This window comes from Amblyomma americanum, chromosome 2, assembly GCF_052857255.1.
Source record: "Amblyomma americanum isolate KBUSLIRL-KWMA chromosome 2, ASM5285725v1, whole genome shotgun sequence".
Taxonomy (NCBI): Eukaryota; Metazoa; Arthropoda; class Arachnida; order Ixodida; family Ixodidae; genus Amblyomma; species Amblyomma americanum.
This window is the reverse complement of record NC_135498.1, coordinates 47,497,887-47,519,829: the sequence shown is the minus strand read 5'-3', so window position 1 is coordinate 47,519,829 and position 21,943 is coordinate 47,497,887. Positions and strand designations below refer to the sequence as shown.

General features: G+C 41.0%; 1 protein-coding gene across 6 annotated transcripts in view; it reads left to right on the top strand.

Moving 5' to 3' along the window:
• The window catches only part of LOC144121170 (urease subunit alpha-like), a 111,272-nt gene extending 89,944 nt beyond the window's left edge, over positions 1-21,328 (top strand). For 5 of the 6 annotated variants that reach the window (XM_077654192.1, XM_077654187.1, XM_077654189.1 and 2 more), the window contains 7 exons: positions 888-1,132; positions 6,760-6,874; positions 7,337-7,525; positions 10,327-10,426; positions 12,508-12,614; positions 14,445-14,568; positions 20,764-21,328. In XM_077654192.1, the coding sequence (XP_077510318.1) occupies positions 888-1,132; positions 6,760-6,874; positions 7,337-7,525; positions 10,327-10,426; positions 12,508-12,614; positions 14,445-14,568; positions 20,764-20,885 (1,002 nt within the window). In that variant the 3' untranslated portion in view covers positions 20,886-21,328. The remainder of the gene's footprint in view (positions 1-887; positions 1,133-6,759; positions 6,875-7,336; positions 7,526-10,326; positions 10,427-12,507; positions 12,615-14,444; positions 14,569-20,763) is intronic. The other variant, XM_077654193.1, reaches the window with a different exon arrangement.
• The last annotated feature ends 615 nt before the right edge of the window (positions 21,329-21,943 follow it).

The following is a 21,943-nucleotide window of genomic DNA, read 5'->3' as shown; positions in this document are numbered from 1 at the left end:
AATTCGATGACCGCCCAGCGCGCTTGTGACTATTGCCGCCGCCGAGTCATTCAGTTCTTAGTGGGCGGGAGTCAGCCCTTTAGACAGTTTCTTTTGGAAGCCTTTTCGTTTGTCTTCCTGACTGCTGGAGTGTCATCCCCACAACATGACAGTTTGCATCAACGTTTGAACATTGAAAAATAGAAATAATAATAATAATAATATAAAATTTATTATGTAAATGAGCATTAAATAAATAAGTAACAAAATAAACTCGAAGTCTTGTCCCCCCCCCCCCCCCACTCAAAAAAAAAGTTCCAGAGTCCCTGGTCACATGTGTATTTATTCAGAAATAAATTACAGAGCTTTGAACTTGAATGGTTCCAGTACTTTCCATCTCTTTGTGATCAGTCACGCCTACAGGATTACCTACCTACAATACCTACAGGAAATACCTACAGGATTCTGATGTTAACTGCTGAGTAAACTGGAGATGAACAGTTGGACTTACAGTGTGTGTTGCGTCCTCCGTAATGTGCCGGCACAAACGTGCTCCCACAGTAAAAGAAAGAGCACCCCTTGGAAGTTTTCAGTTGTGAAGTTGCATGATGCTGATGCCAATGACATCATAGTATATTGTGGAAAAAGTCTTTTATAGAGTTGTAGCTTGTTTCAATTATAGTTTTGAAAGTTGCTTTTGTTTTTATTTTTTCTGACTGCTAAGCTTGACTGCAGTGAGGTGGCATGCTTGGTTGTTTACATTACGCACAAAGAAAATATCAGAAAAAATGGTGACAGAAGAATCTGCACCTGCACTTTGTTGTGGCGCATGGACACTGCTTTTATTTTTTTTTATTCACTGTACACACATGCACCATGAGGTGTCTTATTGGTCTGCATCATTACAGGCCCTGATTCACACAGATACACTGAATGAGGGAGGGTGCCTGGAGCAGACCGTGGAGGCATTTGATGGACGAACCATCCATGCGTACCACGCAGAGGGTGCCGGAGGAGGCCATGCTCCAGACATCATCAGCATATGTGGAGAGCCTAATGTCCTTCCTTCATCCACTAATCCAACCAGGCCGTACACGCGGAACACCATTGAAGAAGCGCTTGACATGCTTATCATCTGCCACCATCTGGACAGGTGGGTTGGCCTACATTTTCCAACTGACCCGTGCAGTTATCCATAATTCTTTAATCTCGACTTATAGCTTTTTAGTTTGCACACAGAAAGGCCAGATTGTGGCTGCACTAACGTTTTTCAGTTAACATGCTACATGCCTGGAGCAGCCTTCAGAACCTGGTGTTTTTTATTAGGCTGCACCTTACTGCTTTCTGTGGGTGGCATGCTAGAAAGCAGAGGAGTAGGCTTGGCATCATATGTGCAATGCTTGCGTCGCCTTGCCAGTTATACAAGGGTGTGCTGTATCCTCTCCTTTTGCAACTTTTTTTTTTCAATGTGCTTATGGTCCTTTCACCCTCTTGATGTGGAAACTGGCATCTTACTTGTATTGCCACAGCAAGCGGTGTTTGCGATGGGGACTTTTTCGAACAGTGTTGTGGAATTATGAGGAAATGATGAACCTTCAAGTATATGAATGACAAACAATACGTAATTGTTGGCTCAAAAGCTCCCGGACTTGTTGCCCTTCCTTGGGGCAAAAAAAGGGACGTTATTAATTCTACGGCATCTGAACCCCTGTGCTCATGAGCACATGCACCTGCTTTGAGGCCTGCCCTGTACCACATGAACACAGATATATGGCTCAATTAGGAGAGTGGTTACCCTTTGGTACACTTGCCACTTATAAGGCACAGGCCCAGCCAGGCAGCTGTCTTGGTTGAGAAGCAGGTGCAGCGTATAGTTCTCACTTGTGACAGACTCTGGGACATCAACACTGACAGAAGAGACGACGGTGCGTTTAGCAAGAGTTGTCAGGCTAATTGGTTATCGCTTGTCCTGTCTATGTTTATTTCTCTGGGTCATGTTTTTAGTGCAATTCCTCATGGCTTTACAAGATAATGTGTTTGTTTTGGGGGAGTGCTGTCAAACTTATGTGGCTCCTAATTTCCTATGGTGGAGGAATTAAAGTTCCATGAATTCTTGGCAAAATATCTGCAATATTCTGAGGAAACATAACACACATAAAATTAATATATAAGCTTATTTTGTAGCAATAGCTACATTACGGTAGCATTTTGAGCCTTCAGCGTGGCACTGCCAATCTGTGGCTGCACTGCCACCCTGTGGCTACGCTGCCACGCTGTCACGTGGTTGGTCACGTGGTGCGGAGCAGCTGCTGGCGGCACGGCGCCGTGGCTGATCACATGGTTCGTCACGTGGTTTGGTTGGTCACGTGACCAAGTTCCACTCGGCCAGCTGTAGCTATCGCGTCACTCCAGGTTTAAACAGAGCGAAACCACCGCCAATTTTTTTTGAAACATGCCTTACCCTTACATACTTCATATGTAGCCTCAACAAAATCGAATGTGGCTGTTCCAATTCAATGCCAAGTAGTGCTTGGTATTTTCTTCACTTCAAGACTGGTATGTATTTGACACAATGCCCCCCAGCAACTGAATCACCTCTCTGGTGCATGTTTACAAAAGTTTGGCACCCGCCTGCTGTTCACTTTCATTTCTGGATGGCGTAGTTCTGCGGCTAGAGGATGTCCCCAGAATATGAGCTAAATGTTTACTTCTGTTGCATGGGTAATAAAGAATTAGAAGGAGGCCCCAAGGTTGGCCTGTTAGGTGACCTCTTGTCGAAAAACGCAGATGAATATAATTTCATATCTTAGGCAGCACAGGTTTACATCAAAATACACAGTAATTATAAAAATTATATTTTGATACTACATTGGCATGGGACAGTAATAAAAGCAGACATCCACAGCAAACATCTACATTATTCGAAACTAGAAAAATTTTTGCTGCTGCTCTTAATATGTGTTTCGAAGATGTTACTATCATGACTCTAAATAAAGAAGAGTGTACACATGTTGTTGCCAGAGCCACTGCATTTGATGCGCTAGCTTGCTCATACAGAGGCATCAGCAGCATTTTGTTTGTTACCAGATTCTAGCTTTGAAGAGAGTTAAGATAATTAAATAATTAAGTTCTCATCCCTCTATCATTTCTACTGATGTTCAAAACAACAGTAACAAAAAATTATGTGTGCTCACACACTGTTCCATGAAAAATTCTCAAGTTTGCCATCTTTTGTGGAATCGCAGAACCGCAGGAATCTAGAGGTCCTATGTACTTGTACAGCTATCTCCACAGAAATAGGAATTAAATAAAAGGTGTACATGTATACACGCGCTCACACACATGCAGCAAAAAGAATAGAAACCTAATTTTTGCTCTTTGGGCAGCCATGTCTGCATTTATAGAATTATTCCTTCAGGTCATATGCAGCTTCTTAATAACTCTTTACCTCTTTATCAGCTGTATAGTTGGTACCACATTATTGTGACGTGCTGGCTAACTTGAACTCAGACTCCATTGCTGGCACATCATAGTCTCTTTGCGTACCATTGCTGGCACGTCATAGTCATGTCATAGTCTGGACAGGAAAATAAAACAAAGATGGCTCAATACTACTGAAAAGTTACTAGACCTAACTTAATCACATACTACTAAAGACTGAAGGGTATCCGTTTGTAGCGAGAGCTACATTGGGCGACCAGTCGAGCATTTCACAGTGCATGGGAGAGGCCAGTTGTGTGCATGTGCCGTTACCATGGCAACCAGAGAGGAGCAAGGTGCGGCGTGCGCTTTGCCATTGCCGCGTGCCCGCTCTGCTGTCGGAGCTGAGCGTGATGTCACGCGGATGAGCAATTGTGTGCATGCGCCGATACTATGGTAACCAGAGTGACTCCACAGCTGTGCCACGTTCCTTGCCGCCGCTTCGCCGCACGCCGCTCTAGCACCCGAACTGCGTGTTGCATGCGCAGCATTGTGTATAAAACGCGGAGATGTAATGGGCATCTGCATCACAACGTTAGACATGCATGCAGAGCAGGAGAGTCCAGCCGCTGCTGAACGGCGATATAGACAAGAGAAGATTAACTCTTCCAATCCAGAGGTTGTCGCCTGGCAGTTGGCTACTCAACGAAGAGAGAATGAGCGTGAAAAGGCAAAGAGAGCAGTGGAGACACTCAAACAGAGACAGGAGTGGCTTGCCAAACAGAGATGCCAGACTGCTGACCGTAATAGACTGTGCATAGCCGCCGAGATGGAGCCTATAGAAGGCGTCAGTCTGCGGGAACCAACAGAAGAGGATGTGAAGGCCCGTCATGTGACTGATCACACCATTCGAGTTCCCGAAAAACAAGCTCAGCCTGGGAAACGTACCTCTCATCACGTATATCCTGGCATAGCCGATCTAAGCCACTGGCAATTTTTTTCACTTGGCATTCTTAAAACACTTTGGGTCCGCATCTCCTGCCAGGATTTCAGCCAACTGGGCACAGCAGTTACTGAGCACTGGCTGTCACTGTACTTTTCTAATATGCAGTGTTGCTGGTCACCTTGTATTGCTTTGCACAGTTAGGGGGATGGTGGAGTGGAGTAATCAGTAGAGAAAGTTTCCTAAAAGCGATGTAGTGCATTATGTTGCTCACAAAAGCTAGGAAACGCAGTATGTTGCTTTCTGCTCAACATGGTGGCTGGAAAGGCATTTGAAATTGCCTGTCTAGCTGTTTTGTTGACTTGCATACCTGTCCTTTCATTCAACTTGAATAACAATATTCCGGGGTGCTAGTAATTTATGCTCAGCAGTGGTTAGGATTCCCTGGTCCTTGAGATATCGCTCTTTTGTGCTGTCTTGTTGTTCTGTTCACATAAGGGTGTCATGAGCAGAAGGCAGGGCCATATTAACAATGATATTGCTTTACCAGTCCAGATACCTTTGTGCCTCGAAGGTTTCTGGTGTCATGCAACATGCAGTATATTGGGCAATGGAGATGATGCATGAGTGGTTAGCTTTATGAGCTGACTCAAATGCTTGTGACAGGTTAGAAGAACACCTGGCTAATCACTGCACATGGCTTATCACTGTCAAGGGAAATTTTAGAGCTGCAAGAAAATCTGCTTTTGGATAGGAGAGAATTAGTGTGGCATGGGGGGGGGGGGATCATGCTATCTGAAACGAAATTGGTGCTTTTGAGAGGGGGGCATGGGATGGGAAGATGATTATGCATAAGTCGTGCTGCTGATTGCATAGCAAAACTGGTGTGTTTTTTACTGCTTTGGTTCTTTTTCTATTTTATTACTTGTGTCTCTCATGTTACACTGCTTTTATGGTCCGCTTTGATATCTGTATACGCCATATTTCGAGATTGTAAAAAAAGTTCACTTGAAGGTTAGTGTTCATGTGCGTGCATCATTCCACTCCGTGTGGTTTCATTTTTTTCTTGCTATTAAGTTATGCCATTAGATAGCAAAATTTTCTTGCTGCAGAAGCAACCACAAAGATCCTTACGGAATGCTTAATGCGTTTCTGAAAGAAAACACTACCGGGACGCACATCTCATTTAAAGTACTGAGTGACAAGCATCCACCTGCACACAGCCATAATTAAGGCTACAAAAAGAAGCTATACAGCTTCTTTGCAGTTGAAGTAAAATTGATCCTGGTCTGTGGATTGAACTTGGGACCATTGCCTGTCCAGGGCTATCGCACCATAGCTACTAGCTAAACAAGATGACAGGAGATAGCAGGGAGAGGTCGAAATGACCAATAGCTCAAAGCAAACACTATGTTAGTCCGCTGTGTTTAGGAAAGATCCCAAGGTGGATGCTAATGAGTAATTACAACCTTGATTGAAATCTACGCTAGCTTGTGGGTTTGCCCTAAACAAACTGGGAAAGTGCTCAATGGTTTGATGTTTCAACTGAGAAAGCCAGTATGATGAAAGACTGCGCAAACATGCAGAAGTTGCAAATACTGATGATAGCATTATCTCTTTCTGTTATGGCTGTATGACCACAGGGCTTATTCACGTCCTATTAAGGCAAACAGTCTCAAGGACACGCGAAAAGCAATTTTGGCACAGAAGTGCCATGTTTGTTGCCGATCGCCTGATTTCTCTAGCCCACATCACAGCAAACATGTTCGTCTTTCTCCTCGACAGGTGTGGTCTCGGCGCACCTACTAATAACCAGGTTATTGGCTTCATTTCCCAATGGTGCATCCTTGATGCTTTTGTTCCCAATAGTACCTCATTTTTTGAGCTGCCGCTTCACATTAAAAAAAAAAAAAATTAGTTCTTTTACTGCATATTGCAGACTTGAGATGCATGCAGGGAGGTCATAAAACTTCAAAGCGTGACAAATACAAATTACTTTGGTGTCGAGTAAGCCACTAAAGGAATCAGGTTGAGAACACCTTGTAAGATAACAAACATCTGTAACATAATAATAAAATCTCAGGGAATTAGTTTGGTTTGAAGTGAAACTTGTGCACCATTCTTTTTTTTACATATTCAGGCCATGAGGTGTGCTGCTTGGCTATGTTGCAGAGATTCGGTAGTACCCATAACACTTCAAAGCTCTGTAGTGGTAAGGAAAAAGGTTCTCTTCAATATCCAGAGATTTTGTGTGCTGGGGATGCTATAGAAGCTGCACTGTGAGGACTAGCATTGATCTTGGTTGCCTGGAATCTCTTGAAAGAGGTTGTATGCTTGGAAAGTGAGCAAACCGTCTTAAATATACCAATTTATGCACGATGAGTACTACAATTTTTCTGCCATTTCCCTTTCTCTAGAAATGTCAAGGAAGACTTGGCTTTTGCTGAATCCCGAATCAGAGCCGAGACCATTGCAGCTGAGGATGTCTTGCATGATATTGGTGCCATCAGTATTTACACCTCTGATGCACTTGTGAGTATTTCCTGCAGCCTTGTTTTGTGAAAAACATTTTATTACTGCGTGCTTGTGTCATCTAATGCTTGTGCATCCTGGAAATTTCCCAAAAGCCTTTGCTAGTTAAAGAGTGCTGAGGGCAAGAACGGGTTTTATATATGCAAAGATTGTTGAGTTGACTATCATTAATGCTTAGTAATGTACAAGTCACATCTTGTGAAATGTTTGTTGCATTGCTGCTCAACGTGCTGTATCTTAAATTTATTTCTGCTAGTAGAAAAAAATTTGTATGCATCATGCCAGTTCAGGTACTACAGAAAAGCTTTTTCATAACTTCTGAGAATTTTTTCCCCTGACTTCTGCCAGTTATTTTTTTGTATTTAATTGCTTGTAATGTCAGCAGTCATTTAGATATAACTCAAATGAAAAAAAAAACATTTAATTCTTAACAGGCCAGTTACCTGAAAATTGCTTTTCTAGGCGATGGGTAGAATTGGTGAAGTTGTCAGCAGGACTTGGCAGACTGCTGACAAAATGAAAATCTTCCGAGGAAAGCTGAAAGAAGACTGCCCGAACAACGACAACTTCAGAGTTCTCCGCTATCTGGCCAAGTACACCATCAACCCTGCTCTAGCTCACGGAATTGACTACTACGTTGGATCTGTGACGGTAAGTTGCCTAGGCACTGACACAGTACTTTGAATATGTTGCACATAAATAGTATGCTTTGTGTTATATATGCATGTGGCTTGTGTTTCTTTTTGTTTATTAATTTTTGTTTCGGTAGTTTATTTGGTCAGTAATTAGAGAGGTACAATGTAACTCTGTGACTGCAGCTGGTTTGCTGTTAGAAGTGCGTTTCAGTGACAGTGGAACTGCGGAAGATTTGTGCATATAATATATATGACAAATGCCAGAATACGTGACTATCTGCATGCCGATCCATACTACAGGCGCAAAGGTCCGAGAGCTGTTCTGTATTTTTGTGAAAAGCCATGCCACACAACTGCAGTGAAAATATGGTTGTTGTTAAAAATTCTATTTACTTCTTGTCAGCCCAACACTCCTAGTTCCTCACTGTGCTTAGAGCATGTTTTTTTTTAGATAAAAACTATACTCAGAAGTTATATAAGCTGATCGCGACATACAACCAATGAAACCAATGATTAGTATATGCTACTGAAGACATTTCAGCTAGAGAAGTTCTAGAAACACTTTCTTAACATGGGAAACAATCTGCTTAGTTATGAGTAGGGGTTGGAGTTCTCGGTTTCAACAGAAAGAAAAAAACTGATGAAGATACGCTGAATTTAGTTTTTAAAATTCATTTTTAACCGAAAAAGGTCAGTGCTCTTGGCTTGCAAGGCATAGTTAGCTGGCTGTTGAGTACGAGTTTGGGGCATTTGTCCGCTTTTTTGCATTCCTCTGCAGACTGCGAAGCACCACCTCCTCACAGCATGCTAGCTAATCAATGTTTGTTCACTATATCATCCCCCTCTTAGAGCAGTTAGTCGGTTAAGTTTAGGTTTATCAAGAGCAAGTAAGACACTGACCTGAAACCTTGCATGGTTGTCATGAAAAGTATCATGTTCGGGCTATCACAATGATTGAGCCACTGTTCCATTGCTGCCATCAACATGCAGGCCATGCAATGCCCTGCCCTTTCGCTCAGTCATGCGCGATGACCCAAAGAAAACCTGTCAACCTGGTTCTTAGAAGTAAATTCCACTTGCGTTCTTGACTGCCAGATCTCTCATTAAGCACGTTAGTTTTTTATTAATAAAACCAACTCCTTCTACAAGTACACCTTCAACTGCAAAATTATGCAACTAGTAAGTTATGTTAATTACTGGCAAACAAACTGTTCATGTTGACAAAAATGCTGAGATAAGACTCTAAGTGACTTTTGACCACACAGAATTGCCGCATTAAATCACCAGAAAAAGTCAGTGATTCATTCACCGAAACTAATATTCGATGAAAAAAACGAAACTTGAATTCTTAAGTAAACACTGAAAAATGTTCACCGAATTTTTTTAAAATAAAAACTGAAAAGTCCAACCTCCAGTTATGAGATCATAGCATGATACATCTGAGCCAAATATGGCCTCTTTATGCATATAAAGATGACCTGCGATCTTGTTCCAAATTCCAAAGATTAGTAGCTTGCCATCCATAGTGGACTGTTAGTGACTTGCCCAGCTTTCCACTCTTCTTTAGTGTATTAGGTTGATACTGTGGAAGCTTGGGCAAGTTGGTGTGACATAGTTTTTTCAGCAGCGCAGGGGACAAAGGACGTGACAAGTCAGCGCCGTGTCTGTGCACTTGTCACGTCCTTTGTCCCCTGCGCTGCTGAAAAAACCATGTATTAGGTTGCCAGCTTCTGTGCTTGTTTCAGATGCCTGTCATCATTTACACTTCCTGAACAACATTCTATCTCTTTACGTACTACAGAAAACAGATGGCTGCTGTCAGCTAGATCCCGTGGACATATGTAGTTTTTTACAGCTGCTATTTGCAGCTCTTAGCTCAGGTAACCAACCAGAACATTCTGGGAAATAAAAGTCCCTTGAACTGAATTCAAAATGCTGGTGCCAGCAAGAACAGGGTGCCAGAAGCAGGCGAAGAAAATTTTGTGAACTGTGTGGTGAAATCAGCACTAACCGGTTTACATGACTGAGATTGATAAATGAATTGAAAAAGACTTAGCATCTTTAGCGGGTTGTGCATTGCTCACATTGTTTCCAGCCCAGTTAGATTAACAGGAGGAGAGGAAAGGCCTTTGAGACCCTGAAGGACAATTGTCAGCAACACTGTTGGCACATGCACCTTTAAAAAGTTCCCGCAGAGGGAGATTCCATAAGTATTGTCCCTGCGCGCATACTCGACTCTCTTTTCAAGTTCTTTATAAGGTGCCTCAAGGTCTCTTGAAGTAGCTTTACCTCCCCTTGCACGTCAAGTACTTCAGCTGCAAAAGTCTACTGTGAATCAAAATATTTTCTGCTCTAACTCCTAGGTCATACACTTGTGCTTCACTAGGCTACACTTATGCTCTCAGAGATGCGATCAAAAGCTAGGAGAGAGAGAGAGGGAACTTTAATTAAATTTCCCAGGCTCAAGTTGCTAGTTGTCTAACACAGGGGAAGAATCCAAGGTGCTGAATGGGTGGGGTATCATAACATTCTCTCCTTTTCCGGCTCTCGCATATGGCAATGGTAATTCATCAAGCCCATGAGTATCAAGTCGCTGTAGATCATAGCAGTGACTATTAAATGATAGCAAGTTTGCTTGGATTTAATTGCTACTGTTGTGACTTGCATAATCTTTAATGCTGGGCTCATATGTTAGTGGTTCTTTTGATTAATGACCATGCACATTTGAACAGCTGTTAAGAAATATCTCTCTTACAGACACTGAAATCCATCAAGTCTAACGTACTGTTTCCTGCTTGTGCTTTTTGACCTTTGCAGCCAGGAAAAATTGCTGACCTTGTGTTGTGGACACCATCCCTCTTTGGAGCCAAGCCCGAGATTGTGATGAAAGGAGGCCAGATAATATCTGCTCAAATGGGTGTGCACAATTTGCAACTGGGCATAGTTTACTTCTGCCATATGCTTGAACTCATTGACTTCCAAAGCCTTCGGATCGACAACAATGGGACGCAGGTTGATATTACAAAAGCCGTAGTAACAGATGACGATGGCCTGTGGTTTATAACACTTCTTACAGCCATCCTGAGATGATGCGCTATTGCAGATTGTTGCATGATTGTTGGGTACATGTGTTGTAGATGGTAGGATATGTCTTCTTTTGAAGTGTACTTGCTTCATCTGATGATATTTAATTTCTATTTTTTCTGGTGTACCAGATAGGTGTTGGAAAAAAAACAAAGGTGTGCACAGCAACGAAAATAATGGAGGTTCTTTTTCACTGTAATGATGATGTTAACTGCAGCAATAAAAGAGACTTATCATAGCATTTTTTTGATAAGTGAGAGCAGGGATGTAGAGCTACCGAATGTCAACCCACAACATGCAGCACATCCACTAGAGCAATATGGCATCCACCAGGATATTGATTTCGGAGTGTAAACAAATTTTGTCCCGCATTTTAAACAGTTTTTTATTCCTGAACACTTAATAGAGCAAAACAAGCAAGCATTGGGCATATGTGCTCTGGGTGAGAAACTAAACTAGTGCGGAAAGCCTAGCAGTGTCTGAAAAAAAATCAGAAGTTTATAGGTTAAAGTACACCCTTGTGCTTGATACTTTGGTTGCATGCTTATAACAGTGCAAGAAATTGTAAGGGAAGCATAATAATTGTATAGTATGCTGTTAGTACTATTTAAATAAGTAGAGACATCAGAACTTTGCATGCATTTTGCTCTTTAAAATTTCATTTGCAGCTATTGTTTACAAGAGGAGGAGAGATTATAGGTGGATGCCTACATTTTATTGTTCTTTTAAATCATGAGCATGAAGAGTGGCTTAATATGCCATTTGGTGCATGTTCGATAACATCTACAAACGCCTGTTTCTGGCATTTGTGCATGAAGTGCCTGTTACTCATATCAATGCCTATGAAAGCGTTTTCTTGACTTACGTGCCCAGACACATCATGCTTTCAACACAGGGTTTGCATTTGAATACCTGCGACACTTGGCAGCAATGGCTGTTCTTAGAAATTAAGCCAGCCCTTAAGCAGGCTAACATATGATAAAGAAAATCTTCCTGTGTTAATTCGCGCCAGGCCTTATAGTTACTGCAATCAAACTCTACACAAAAGTAGAAAACTTAGTGCTCAGTGATTTCCACAGATGCATTTGATAAAAATGTGCTGTTTGAATTGAAACTGTAGTGCTGTTGAAGGGAGTATCCTGGTGCCCCCGGCAATGGAAAAGATAAATTTTCTCTTTGTGGACATGTCAGCAGCTGCAAATAGGCTTATTACATGCTGCACAATATCAGTATTGACTTGTCGCCTCAATCTACATGTTAGGCGCACCAGTGAAGTGAGCGGTGCAGTTCATGGCTGCTTTATGAGGGACCCCTTCAACCTCTGTCACAATGATAGGCACGATCTAACCAAGATGCTTCCCGATAAGCCAGTACGTTATAAGTGGGCACCAAATGAATGAGGTTTAATGGAGGCTGGGTCGGGTATTTCATGTGACCTCATCCTAAGTGGATCTACTGCTTAAGCGAATACTTCTTAACAAGGTTTTACGGTACACAAGGGTAATGGTCTTTTGAAGGCCTTGTTGCCACAGATGTTGCATGACACCACCCTGTAGAATACATCTTCTTGTTGAAAATCAGAGGCATGCTTGAAAGCATGCACTGTGCATGCACTGTGCTCTATGATAAGGAGTATCTATTATGTTTTGTCCACTTTACAAGAAAAAAATAACTTTAAATTTTTCATGTATCTGCTTTCTGAGAGATCTACTGCTGTCATTTGTTTACCTCTATGTTGCTATATAGCAATTGAACTGCCAGATAAAAAGTCACTGTATTGGGACCACAAGAAGTTATTTTTGTTTCTGGTATGCTATTTTCACTGCTGCAGTCAGAGGCTATATTTATAAGACTTCCTGCTGTAAACCTGCTTTAGTTCTGCGACACATTGTTAATTTGGGAAAATCTTGACAGGTATGGCAAATGCATCCATTCCAACTGCTGAGCCTATCTGCTTGCGGGACATGTATGGAGCCCGTGCACTCTCGGTTGGAAGAAACTCAGCTGTCTTCGTATCTAAGGTGGGTGTCGACTCACTGCTGTCTCACAAATTGAAGCCCTCAGTGACCGCATGCTTTGCTTGCTGCAGACCCAGCATTCTTCGAATTCATGTCAGTGGATGTGGAAATGCTATTTAGAGTTCATATTGGCATTAATCACATTAATAGGCGAGATTCATGACAAAAAATAGAGCCACTATGCTACAGAAAAAGTAGTAGAAGTTTCAATGATAATTAGGTTCCGACAGCAGCAACCGTAAAGGAGTATAGGCAACAAATTTTTGGTTGTGCATTTTCTTCTTTAGAATGCTGTGCAGCACACGAGCACACATGGATCACTACATGAACTTTGCATGGGCCTAGGGAATAATAATTGAATTTCTTCACTCATGTTGTTTCGGTCTCTGTTCAGCAGTCAAATGATGGCTATGACATCAAATTTAAGCTCAGGTCAGGCTAACAATAAAAAAATTGCATTATAATTGCTGCTTCATCAATTTAATTTACTACAACTCTTGCAGCAGCCTGTGTCAAGAGCTGGGATGGCAAAAAATGAAGGAGTGGCTAAAGTAATGCTGTTTTTGTGTGCCTCACATCTCAAACAAACTTTGACATCATATCCATTGCTTTGCTGCTGAAGGCATACTGAAACAATATAAGAGAAGAATTTCAGTTACTAATTGTACATATCAGGTAGATGTGAATCCCATGGGGCGATTTATGCTTACTAATGTCTTTCTCATCATTATAAAGAAAAAACACAGAACCAAAATTTCTTTTCTGTACTCTTTTAGAGTTAGTGAACAGATAAAATGCACATTGCAATAAACATGATGCAATGCACATTCACAATATTGCAGAGCGAAGGAAAGCAATAATTAATGCAGTAGTGTGCAGCACTGTCAGCCTGTTTTTTTTTCAAATGTTTTCACACGTGGTGTGGTACCCCTGCAAGTGCTTTAACAAGGATATATTTATCTTTTTATTTGTGTACATAATCTGCTGGTTTATGAAGGTGAATAACCATGTTTGCTTGTCTTGCTCCTTCTGCCATTCTGCTACCATTGACAACTGTTAGTGATGACAGAGAAAGAAATCAGTTAATAGCTGTCATCAGTCTGCCGTGGCATGATTAAAGTAGAAGTATTGGGATAATACAAAAGGACAGATGTTTGAAAAGGCACAGGAAAGAACTAGCAATTTTTGGATCCACATTGTTGATTCTCTGCTCTATGCGTGCTGGTCAGGTTTGGCTTCAGTATTCATTAGCATATGATTTGATGATTGGGCTGGCTCACTTCCTGTGTCCAAGAAGTGGGCAGCATTAATGTTTTGATATGTTATAATTTTCCGGTACATGCTTGTATATTTGTAAAAAAAAGACCCTCTAACGGCATTTTAGGGATGTGTAAAGAAGAATATGGTTTGTAAATTAAGAGCTCAGTCAAGAATTTTGAGTGTTTATTTGCTTAACCTGCTCTCAGTGATACAGGTTCTGAATCGGACTTTGTTTTGCCATAAAAGACTGTGTCACCATAATTCCCAACTTTGGTTGCTGACCTTGTGTATGTGATTATAACTGTTTGTTAAAATCCTTGAGCTAAAGTGTACATGGGTGTTACTCACAAGATATATTAACGAAACTGTTGTCAACAACCTAGATTCCTAACTATGAAGAATAAGACGATACTAGCTTTCATACGGTTGAGTGAATGACACGCAGACATTGAACAGCCAGCAATTATCTGCTGTGATTTTTTAATGTGAGCAATTATTCTGTGCTGCCTTGAATGTTTCAGACACCAAAGACAATATCCTTTTTATTTTTTGTTACCTTGCTGCATTTATTAGGTTTCCGTAGAGAAAGGCATTGTGCTTGAATATGGCATCAGGAAGATGATTTTACCTGTGTCTGGGTCCAGGAAGCTGAAAAAGGCAGACTTTGTTCACAACAACCTGACTCCAAAGCTGTTGGGTGGGTCGTCCTGCTTCCCTCTATTTTTTTTTCCTGGCTGTCTTCTTTCGCCCTTGCAAACTATTTCAACAGGTCAGGCACTGTTGCACAGATTAAGACACTGGGAACTCTCAAATGCCAGTATGACTTAACTGGCACTGTAGTATTTTGCGTGTCAGATGAAACTTCAGCTGGGTATTCATGGCGCTAGCAAAAATCATTGCTGTTTTTCTGAATTACAGCTGAGAAAGTACAATGGCATGCTCACTTTCTGCACCAGGGTATGAAAAATAAGCATTATAAAGGTGCTAGTACTTTAGCTTTGAAGGCTTTACTGTACGGCTTGGCCACACACTAAAATCATCGAATGCCTTCCAACCGAATGAGACATTCTAGATTTTGAAATGCCTTCCAAACGTGAACACAGCCCGCACTGGAAAATAGCTGTCGCCATTGCTGTCGCTTCGCCTCGCCCAGTGCCTTGCAGTGCTGTGCGACTGCTTCGGTTCTGTGGCTCTTGATTCCGAGATCCGCTGCTCGCTTTTTTCTGCTGCTTGTTTAAAAATTAACTCGTGTACTTGCTATATGAGTGTTTGGAGATAATAGTACACTACTGAGCATTTACTGCGTGAGTGTGAAATTGAGAAATTTCCCCATGAGTGTGCTGATGAGGACGACTGCACTCCAGTACTCTTGTTTACATCACTGTGTGCAAACAACTAGTGCTCATAGCAAACGCCAGTGCGATCACCCACCTGGTAAACACTTGATGATGATCATGAATTTTTATGGTGCAAAGGCATCTGTGGCCAAAGCGCGCCATGGCACAAGGTTGTTTCTTCTACTCAAAGACCCATTTCCCAAGCAGTTCACCCTAAAGAAGCCGAGCACCAGGAATGGGAAAGCTTGTACCCATTGCATAACCAGTGGGTACCCGGCGACATTGGGGATCGAACCCTGTACCCTCCCACATGCAAGGCGGATGCTCAAACTGCTAGGCCCCTGCTGCGATAAACACTTGATAGTTAGTTTAATGACATCGTGTATAACCGGTGCTTCTCTCTAATTTCCCCTGCTTTCTCCGATGTGACCAGTACTTGACTTTGAATCACTTTATCCAGAAGTGTGTTTAATGTAGTATGTTCGGTATGTTCGGTGTGTTAATTGAAATGGCCAAATTTTTATCCACAAGCTAGCAACGGTGACAACTGCTGCTAGGAGCCTGGGCAATTGGGTCACATCAGTGCTTCCCATTCATTGTTTGTGTGTCCTCTGATGTAAGCATTAATTCATTTCAGGTCACTTTTGTCAAAACTACATTCATTGGCCATTTGCATTTGCTAAAACTTGTGAATTTGCTTCTCACAATCGCTGAAATTGCACACACGAACCCTTCAGACTTGCTAGGCCTACTCGTTGTAGAAGGGGGTCATTGTCGATTAAAATTTAAGAATTTGGCAAGCATTTATTGCTGGCGAGTGTTGAAGTGAGCACTTGTTAAATGTAGCCGCTAGTTTAGCATATTTTTAATGGGGATAAGGTAGAGACAGGCGCAGATGCATTCATGCTGTCACTCATCAGCGTGAGGTTTTTGCACAGCTGCTGACTGTCCACTCACCTGATATGGGGATTTCAGTGGCGTGAAAAACGTCACACTGCAATGATATGCAGCCTTTGGTCGTGCTGGTGTTGTTGTCGGTCTAGTGTGACTGCTGTGACCACTGGCGTGGTCGTCGTGTCGTTGTACACAATAAAAATGAGCGAATGGGCAAAAGTGAAACTCGATGGCATCAGCGCCATTGTAATGTGGCGAGTGAATGCTGAAGTTTTCGAATGCATTTGGAAATTATTGTGCAGCACCGCAGGAGTCTGTTGAGCCCGAATTTCATTTTAAGTTTCGAATACCATTCTACTCAAGATACCATCCAAGCACACCTGTTTAGCATGAGTATGAAAGAATTGCCAGCTTTGGGTGCTGAACTAGTGATTTTTGTGTGACTATAACTTGATTGTTGTATTTCCTTCTGGTTATTTAAGCTGTGTATTTGTTTGCCATTGGTTTAGAAAACCATGCGAGCAAGGTTTATTGCTACATTCATTTCACATCACTTAAAGAGATTTTTGAACACTGCACCACAGCTACCTGACGCAAATTTTCTAAATAATTCTCTTTGAATTCTTTAGAAAGGAGCGGAGAGAGAGTAGAAGAATAGGCTCATGGGAAGAGAGGTCACTTGGCAAAATTTTTAATATAAATAACAATTCACCTATGCCTCATGTTTTAGAGGCCATCACTATCTTGGTTCGCTCAGCCAGTAATGTCACTATGCTGCATCAATCAATAAACGCTGTGCCAACCATACAGTGGAAGTAACAAGAGCATGGCGGTCAAGATGATAGAATGTTGTGGTCAGCCCTGTTGCTGCCTGCTGTTTCTTTCATTGGGGTGGTCATTTCCATTGAAACAAGCGATGAGCTGCAGATGCAACTTCAGAACAAGCCTTTGTGATGGAGTGTTGACATCTTATTAGCCCATGTTTGTTTATGGTTTTATGGGGTATGTTGTCCCAAAGCGACTCAGACTATGAAGGAGCCTGTAGTGGAGGGTTCTGGATAATTTTGACCGTTGGGGGTTCTTTAGTGTGCACTGACATCGCACAGTACATGGGCCTCTAACACTTCGCCTCCATCGAAATGCGACCGTCAAAACCATGTTTTTCGTGTCAGTAGTCGAGCACCATAACCATTCAGCCACCACAGTTATTATATTAGCCCATGTGAATGCAGGCAAATCTAAAGGACTGATTGGAACTGAGCGAGTTGGTATGGGTTAAAATTTGGTAACATCAGCTCAGATTCAGCTGAATTGCAGACAAGGAATGAGAAAGGGCGTACACAACACAATGTTGATCAGCATCGTGTCTCGTCCTTGTCCCTTGTCTGTATTTCAGGTGATGTTACAGAATATAAGAGGGATTCTAACCAGATAGAGGCAGCACTGGTCGGTCTTCTAGTGGCTATAAAAAAAGAGCTTCCGGGGCACCAAGGTTATTGGAAAATGCAAATAAGAGAGCATTGTTCTGTACATGTGGTCTACTTTGGTACTTTTATGTGTTCATTAGTGTATTTTTTCTTTTGTACAGATTTAGGCTTCGATTTCACCTCCAGCTAATCCACAGCAGTGCATGCAGTGCAATACGTCAATAAAAAGACAGTTTTCAGCTTTAGGGTGAAAAACATAGCACATCATGAATGATTGCATTTCCAGTATAAATTTCAATTCTATTTCGGTAGGGCTTCTGGGGCTGGTTGTATGTGATAAAAAGCGTAACTTAACCTTTTAAGGCGCTTTGTACACAAATGTGTACACAGTGGACTCAAAACTTTTTCTCAGTTGCACCTTGCGGTGATTTAACTGTTTCTTCTTGTCGTGGACAAGTTGGTTTTTTACGCCATATAGCGAACGCAGTATATAATATTTCACAAAACTATGAGTGAGGTAGCATATCAGTCACCATTTTTGTGCAGACAGATTTTACTACCAATAATAACATCAATTTTTTCTCTTTCAGAATTTCAACTCTAATGTGCATCTTTGAAACAGAAATCAGTTCCTTGATCCTTTGGATGGTCATATAACATTTCCTAGCATTTTAATTTTTCTATTTTAATCAATTATGGCACTTTGTGTGAAATTTGTTCATCTCTAAAATATCAACCTCTGCAATTCTGTGCTTAAAAACCATTGTTTTTCTAACCATAAGGCCATTACACATAAAAAGAAAGTGCACATTGAAAGCAACACTCACAGGAGTAATTTGTGTAAGACTAAAACTGGCACAAAATGTTTTTTGTGCAGGAAATGAAATGCACAATACCTGAAATTTTTAAATAGGAATGCATGGCTTGAATGTCTCGAGCTTATTAAAATAGTGCATTCCTACTGACCGTTAACTTGTGTGCCCATATTGGTGTATAATGAGCAGACGAGGGTAGGGAAATCAGCGACTCGTTATGACATCTAAACGAAGGAAGTCAACAGCCATCAAATCTATGGAAAGCACAAGGGACTGCTTTTATTTATTTTTTGTATGTGGTGTTGATCAATGGGAAATAAATAGTGGAATTATTTCATGGCTGAAAGATAATTTATTAGAAAGCAGAAGAAAAAATGACCGCATGCTGCTGGTGAGACCGGAATTTCGCACTCTGTGCTCTACCAACTGAGCTACGGCACCAGTCTCGTCCTAAGTGGTGGACGTCCGCTCTATGAATGGGAGTGGCGCTGATGAACAATCTCAAGATTAAACTATAATCAATAGAAATACGTCCAGAAGCAGAGGATTGGGCAGCTGCTACCTTAGCTCAGTTGGCAGAGGCTGAGAGCACAGCACGCGAATTTTGGAGGTCGTGGGTTCGGATCTCACAAGCAGCATGTGGTTGTTTTTTCTTCTGCTTTGTAATCAATTGTCTTTTAGCCATGAAATAATTGCACTGTGTATTTCCCATTGGTAAACACCACATGCGAAAAATAAATAAAAACAGTTTCTGGTGCTTTTCATGGTTTCGACGGCTGTTGGCTTCCTTCATTTGTATGTTGGTATTGTGACACTTTCTATCTATGTGCATTAACTTCTGCAATCTTGTGCTGCTGTGTGGCCTAAGTTTTATTTCTTTATTTTTTGTTTGGAGAATACATGTCATTGCCTGAAAGGAGGACAAAAGGAAGTGATTAGTCTTTAGGTCTGCGCAGATTACCAAGCATATTTCTTGCCATTCTTAACATTTATATTATGCTCTTTGGCCCTTGGGAAAAATTGGGGTTACCGTAGCTATCTAAATCACATTTAAGTGTTTTTTCTTTTTAAAGTATAACGAAAGGCTTGTACTTACTATCAGCAGTGATTATGTTTGCCTTGAATAGTGCTCAGAATAAAGCTTCTTAGGAGAGCCAAAGAAAGTAAATGATTTACAACTAAAGAAGAGAAATAAGGGTACCCTGAGTCAAGTTGCTAAATACGTACAGTAAATGAGTAGAGATTCAGACCATAGATTAGCTTATGAGCATTTCTACAGCTGTATTAATGAAAACAAAATATGAAACCAACACTGTTGTTTGTTTTTATATATTCCTGTCACTGGCTGTCTCTTTTTGAATGCACTCAATAGCATAATCAATAAATAATTCATGATTGCACATAATATAAGACACCGTTGGTGCTGGCATGTAAGCAACTTTGCCCGCATTTAAAAACTTCGCTCTTACACATGAATTGATATTCCTTAGTTTTGACTGTAATATCTGTCACATTTAAGATCATCTGGAGAATGTACACTTTTAGTTTTTATTCAGTGCTACCAACTAGTGATGGTATTTCTTTTTTGGATTTTTTAAACCTGCTTAGAAGTCCTAGGACTGGGAAGGTTGCATCTTGGTTCTGCTGGTATTCAGTCTGGGATAAAATTTAATGTCCCAATACACCTTGGCACCTTTCGGGTGAAAATATATATCTAATGATTTTGGTGGATTTTATATTTTGACCTTGAAAATGCATTGCAGTTCTTAAAGAATATTTGAGTCGCATTTCACACCAACATGGCAATATGAAGATTATTGAGATTATAATTTTAAATTGAATGTTAAGTTTCTCACTGATTATAGAGAATGCAATGAAGTGTGATACCTGAGGAAAATCTATGACACTGTGGTCGTTCACTCACAGACTGAATCTCGTTTTAATTTTTGACAGAAACTTCGTGCATGTATTACTTTAAGTGGCATATTGAGAGATATAAGAGACTCAAAAGTGAGGTCTCTGCACGCTGATTCTTAGCACGAATAAATGTGTGGTTCAAACGAGATAGTTTCTTTCATTTGTACGAGAAGTGCCTCGTCTCATGCATGCAGAATTTAAAAGACTGAGCTTGTGGTGCAGCCGAGAAAGCAAGAAGGCTATGTGTTCAGGCCTGTTAAAAAACCTAGTAAAGACTATCTACATGCATTTTGATGTTTTGATGGAACACATGGAACAATTCAGCAGGTAACATATCCTTTTCGAAAATTTCCCTTGTGTCATCGCATCTTTCCTATGCTCTCCAGAGGATACTTAAAGATCTATGGATAGAAATTTTTTATGTTAGCAACACTAGATGTGGAGCAGCTGTGAGTGCTGGATCTTTTGAGTAACCTTCCTTTACAACACTTGCTTCTTTCAGTGAACCCAGAGACATATGTGGTTGAGTGGGTGCGGATCGAAGACGGAGAGGAAGTAAAAGAACACCTTACAGTGCCGCCATCCGACCACATTGCCCTCGCTCAGAAGTACTTCTTGTTTTGATAGAAATGCCTTCATTTTGTACATATGTTAATATGCTATCTTGTTAATTCTCTGCCTCTGTACATATGTAAATCCATTGCATCTTTATTTCATTGTGCTTTTCCTGTGGCGTGATGTGCGGTCTCAATCTGGTATTTAAATCAAATGATATTATCTAGACTGTGATAACGAGTGTAGAGAAGCATACACAGGAACCTCCGAGCACTCTCACTTTTTTATCATAACACGTAGCAGTGCCATTATCCTCTCATAATCACCATCAGCAATTTGAAAAAACTTAATTTTTGGCAATCTCTCTCTCTTGGAAAATTTCACTGCTAAGAGAGCCCGACTAAGGAACAACATTTTGTACATAAAGCCATTTGACTATAAACTTGTTCTGTAGTATGACATGGCTGTCTCAACTGATGTCACTTTTTCAATAAATCGTGTTCAGTCCTATCATTTGGAATATGTCGTTTTTACTATTTTTGACTCGTTTCCTTGTTGTATGGTCAACTCATGGTATGCCTGGTGTAAAGAGAGTCCAAACTGAGCTGCTGTTAGGTAACCGTCAGCACGGGAATGCACCTTCCCTGCTACGTTGCTTTTCTTGGGTGGGATGAAGGATTTGGGTTACATAAATTTATTGCACATAAAGAGTGCTTGTGCCAGTACAAATACACTATGGTATGTAATTAAACTAACGTGCCCAGAAAAAGGCTACCAGCTACGCAGCTGTGCTGGCTTCTGGTTCTCAAAACTCTTTCTCAAAACTCTTTCTCAGTTGCACCTTGCGGTGATTTAACTGTTTCTTCTTGTCGTGGACAAGTTGGTTTTTTACGCCATATAGCGAACGCAGTATATAATATTTCACAAAACTATGAGTGAGGTAGCATATCAGTCACCATTTTTGTGCAGACAGATTTTACTACCAATAATAACATCAATTTTTTCTCTTTCAGAATTTCAACTCTAATGTGCATCTTTGAAACAGAAATCAGTTCCTTGATCCTTTGGATGGTCATATAACATTTCCTAGCATTTTAATTTTTCTATTTTAATCAATTATGGCACTT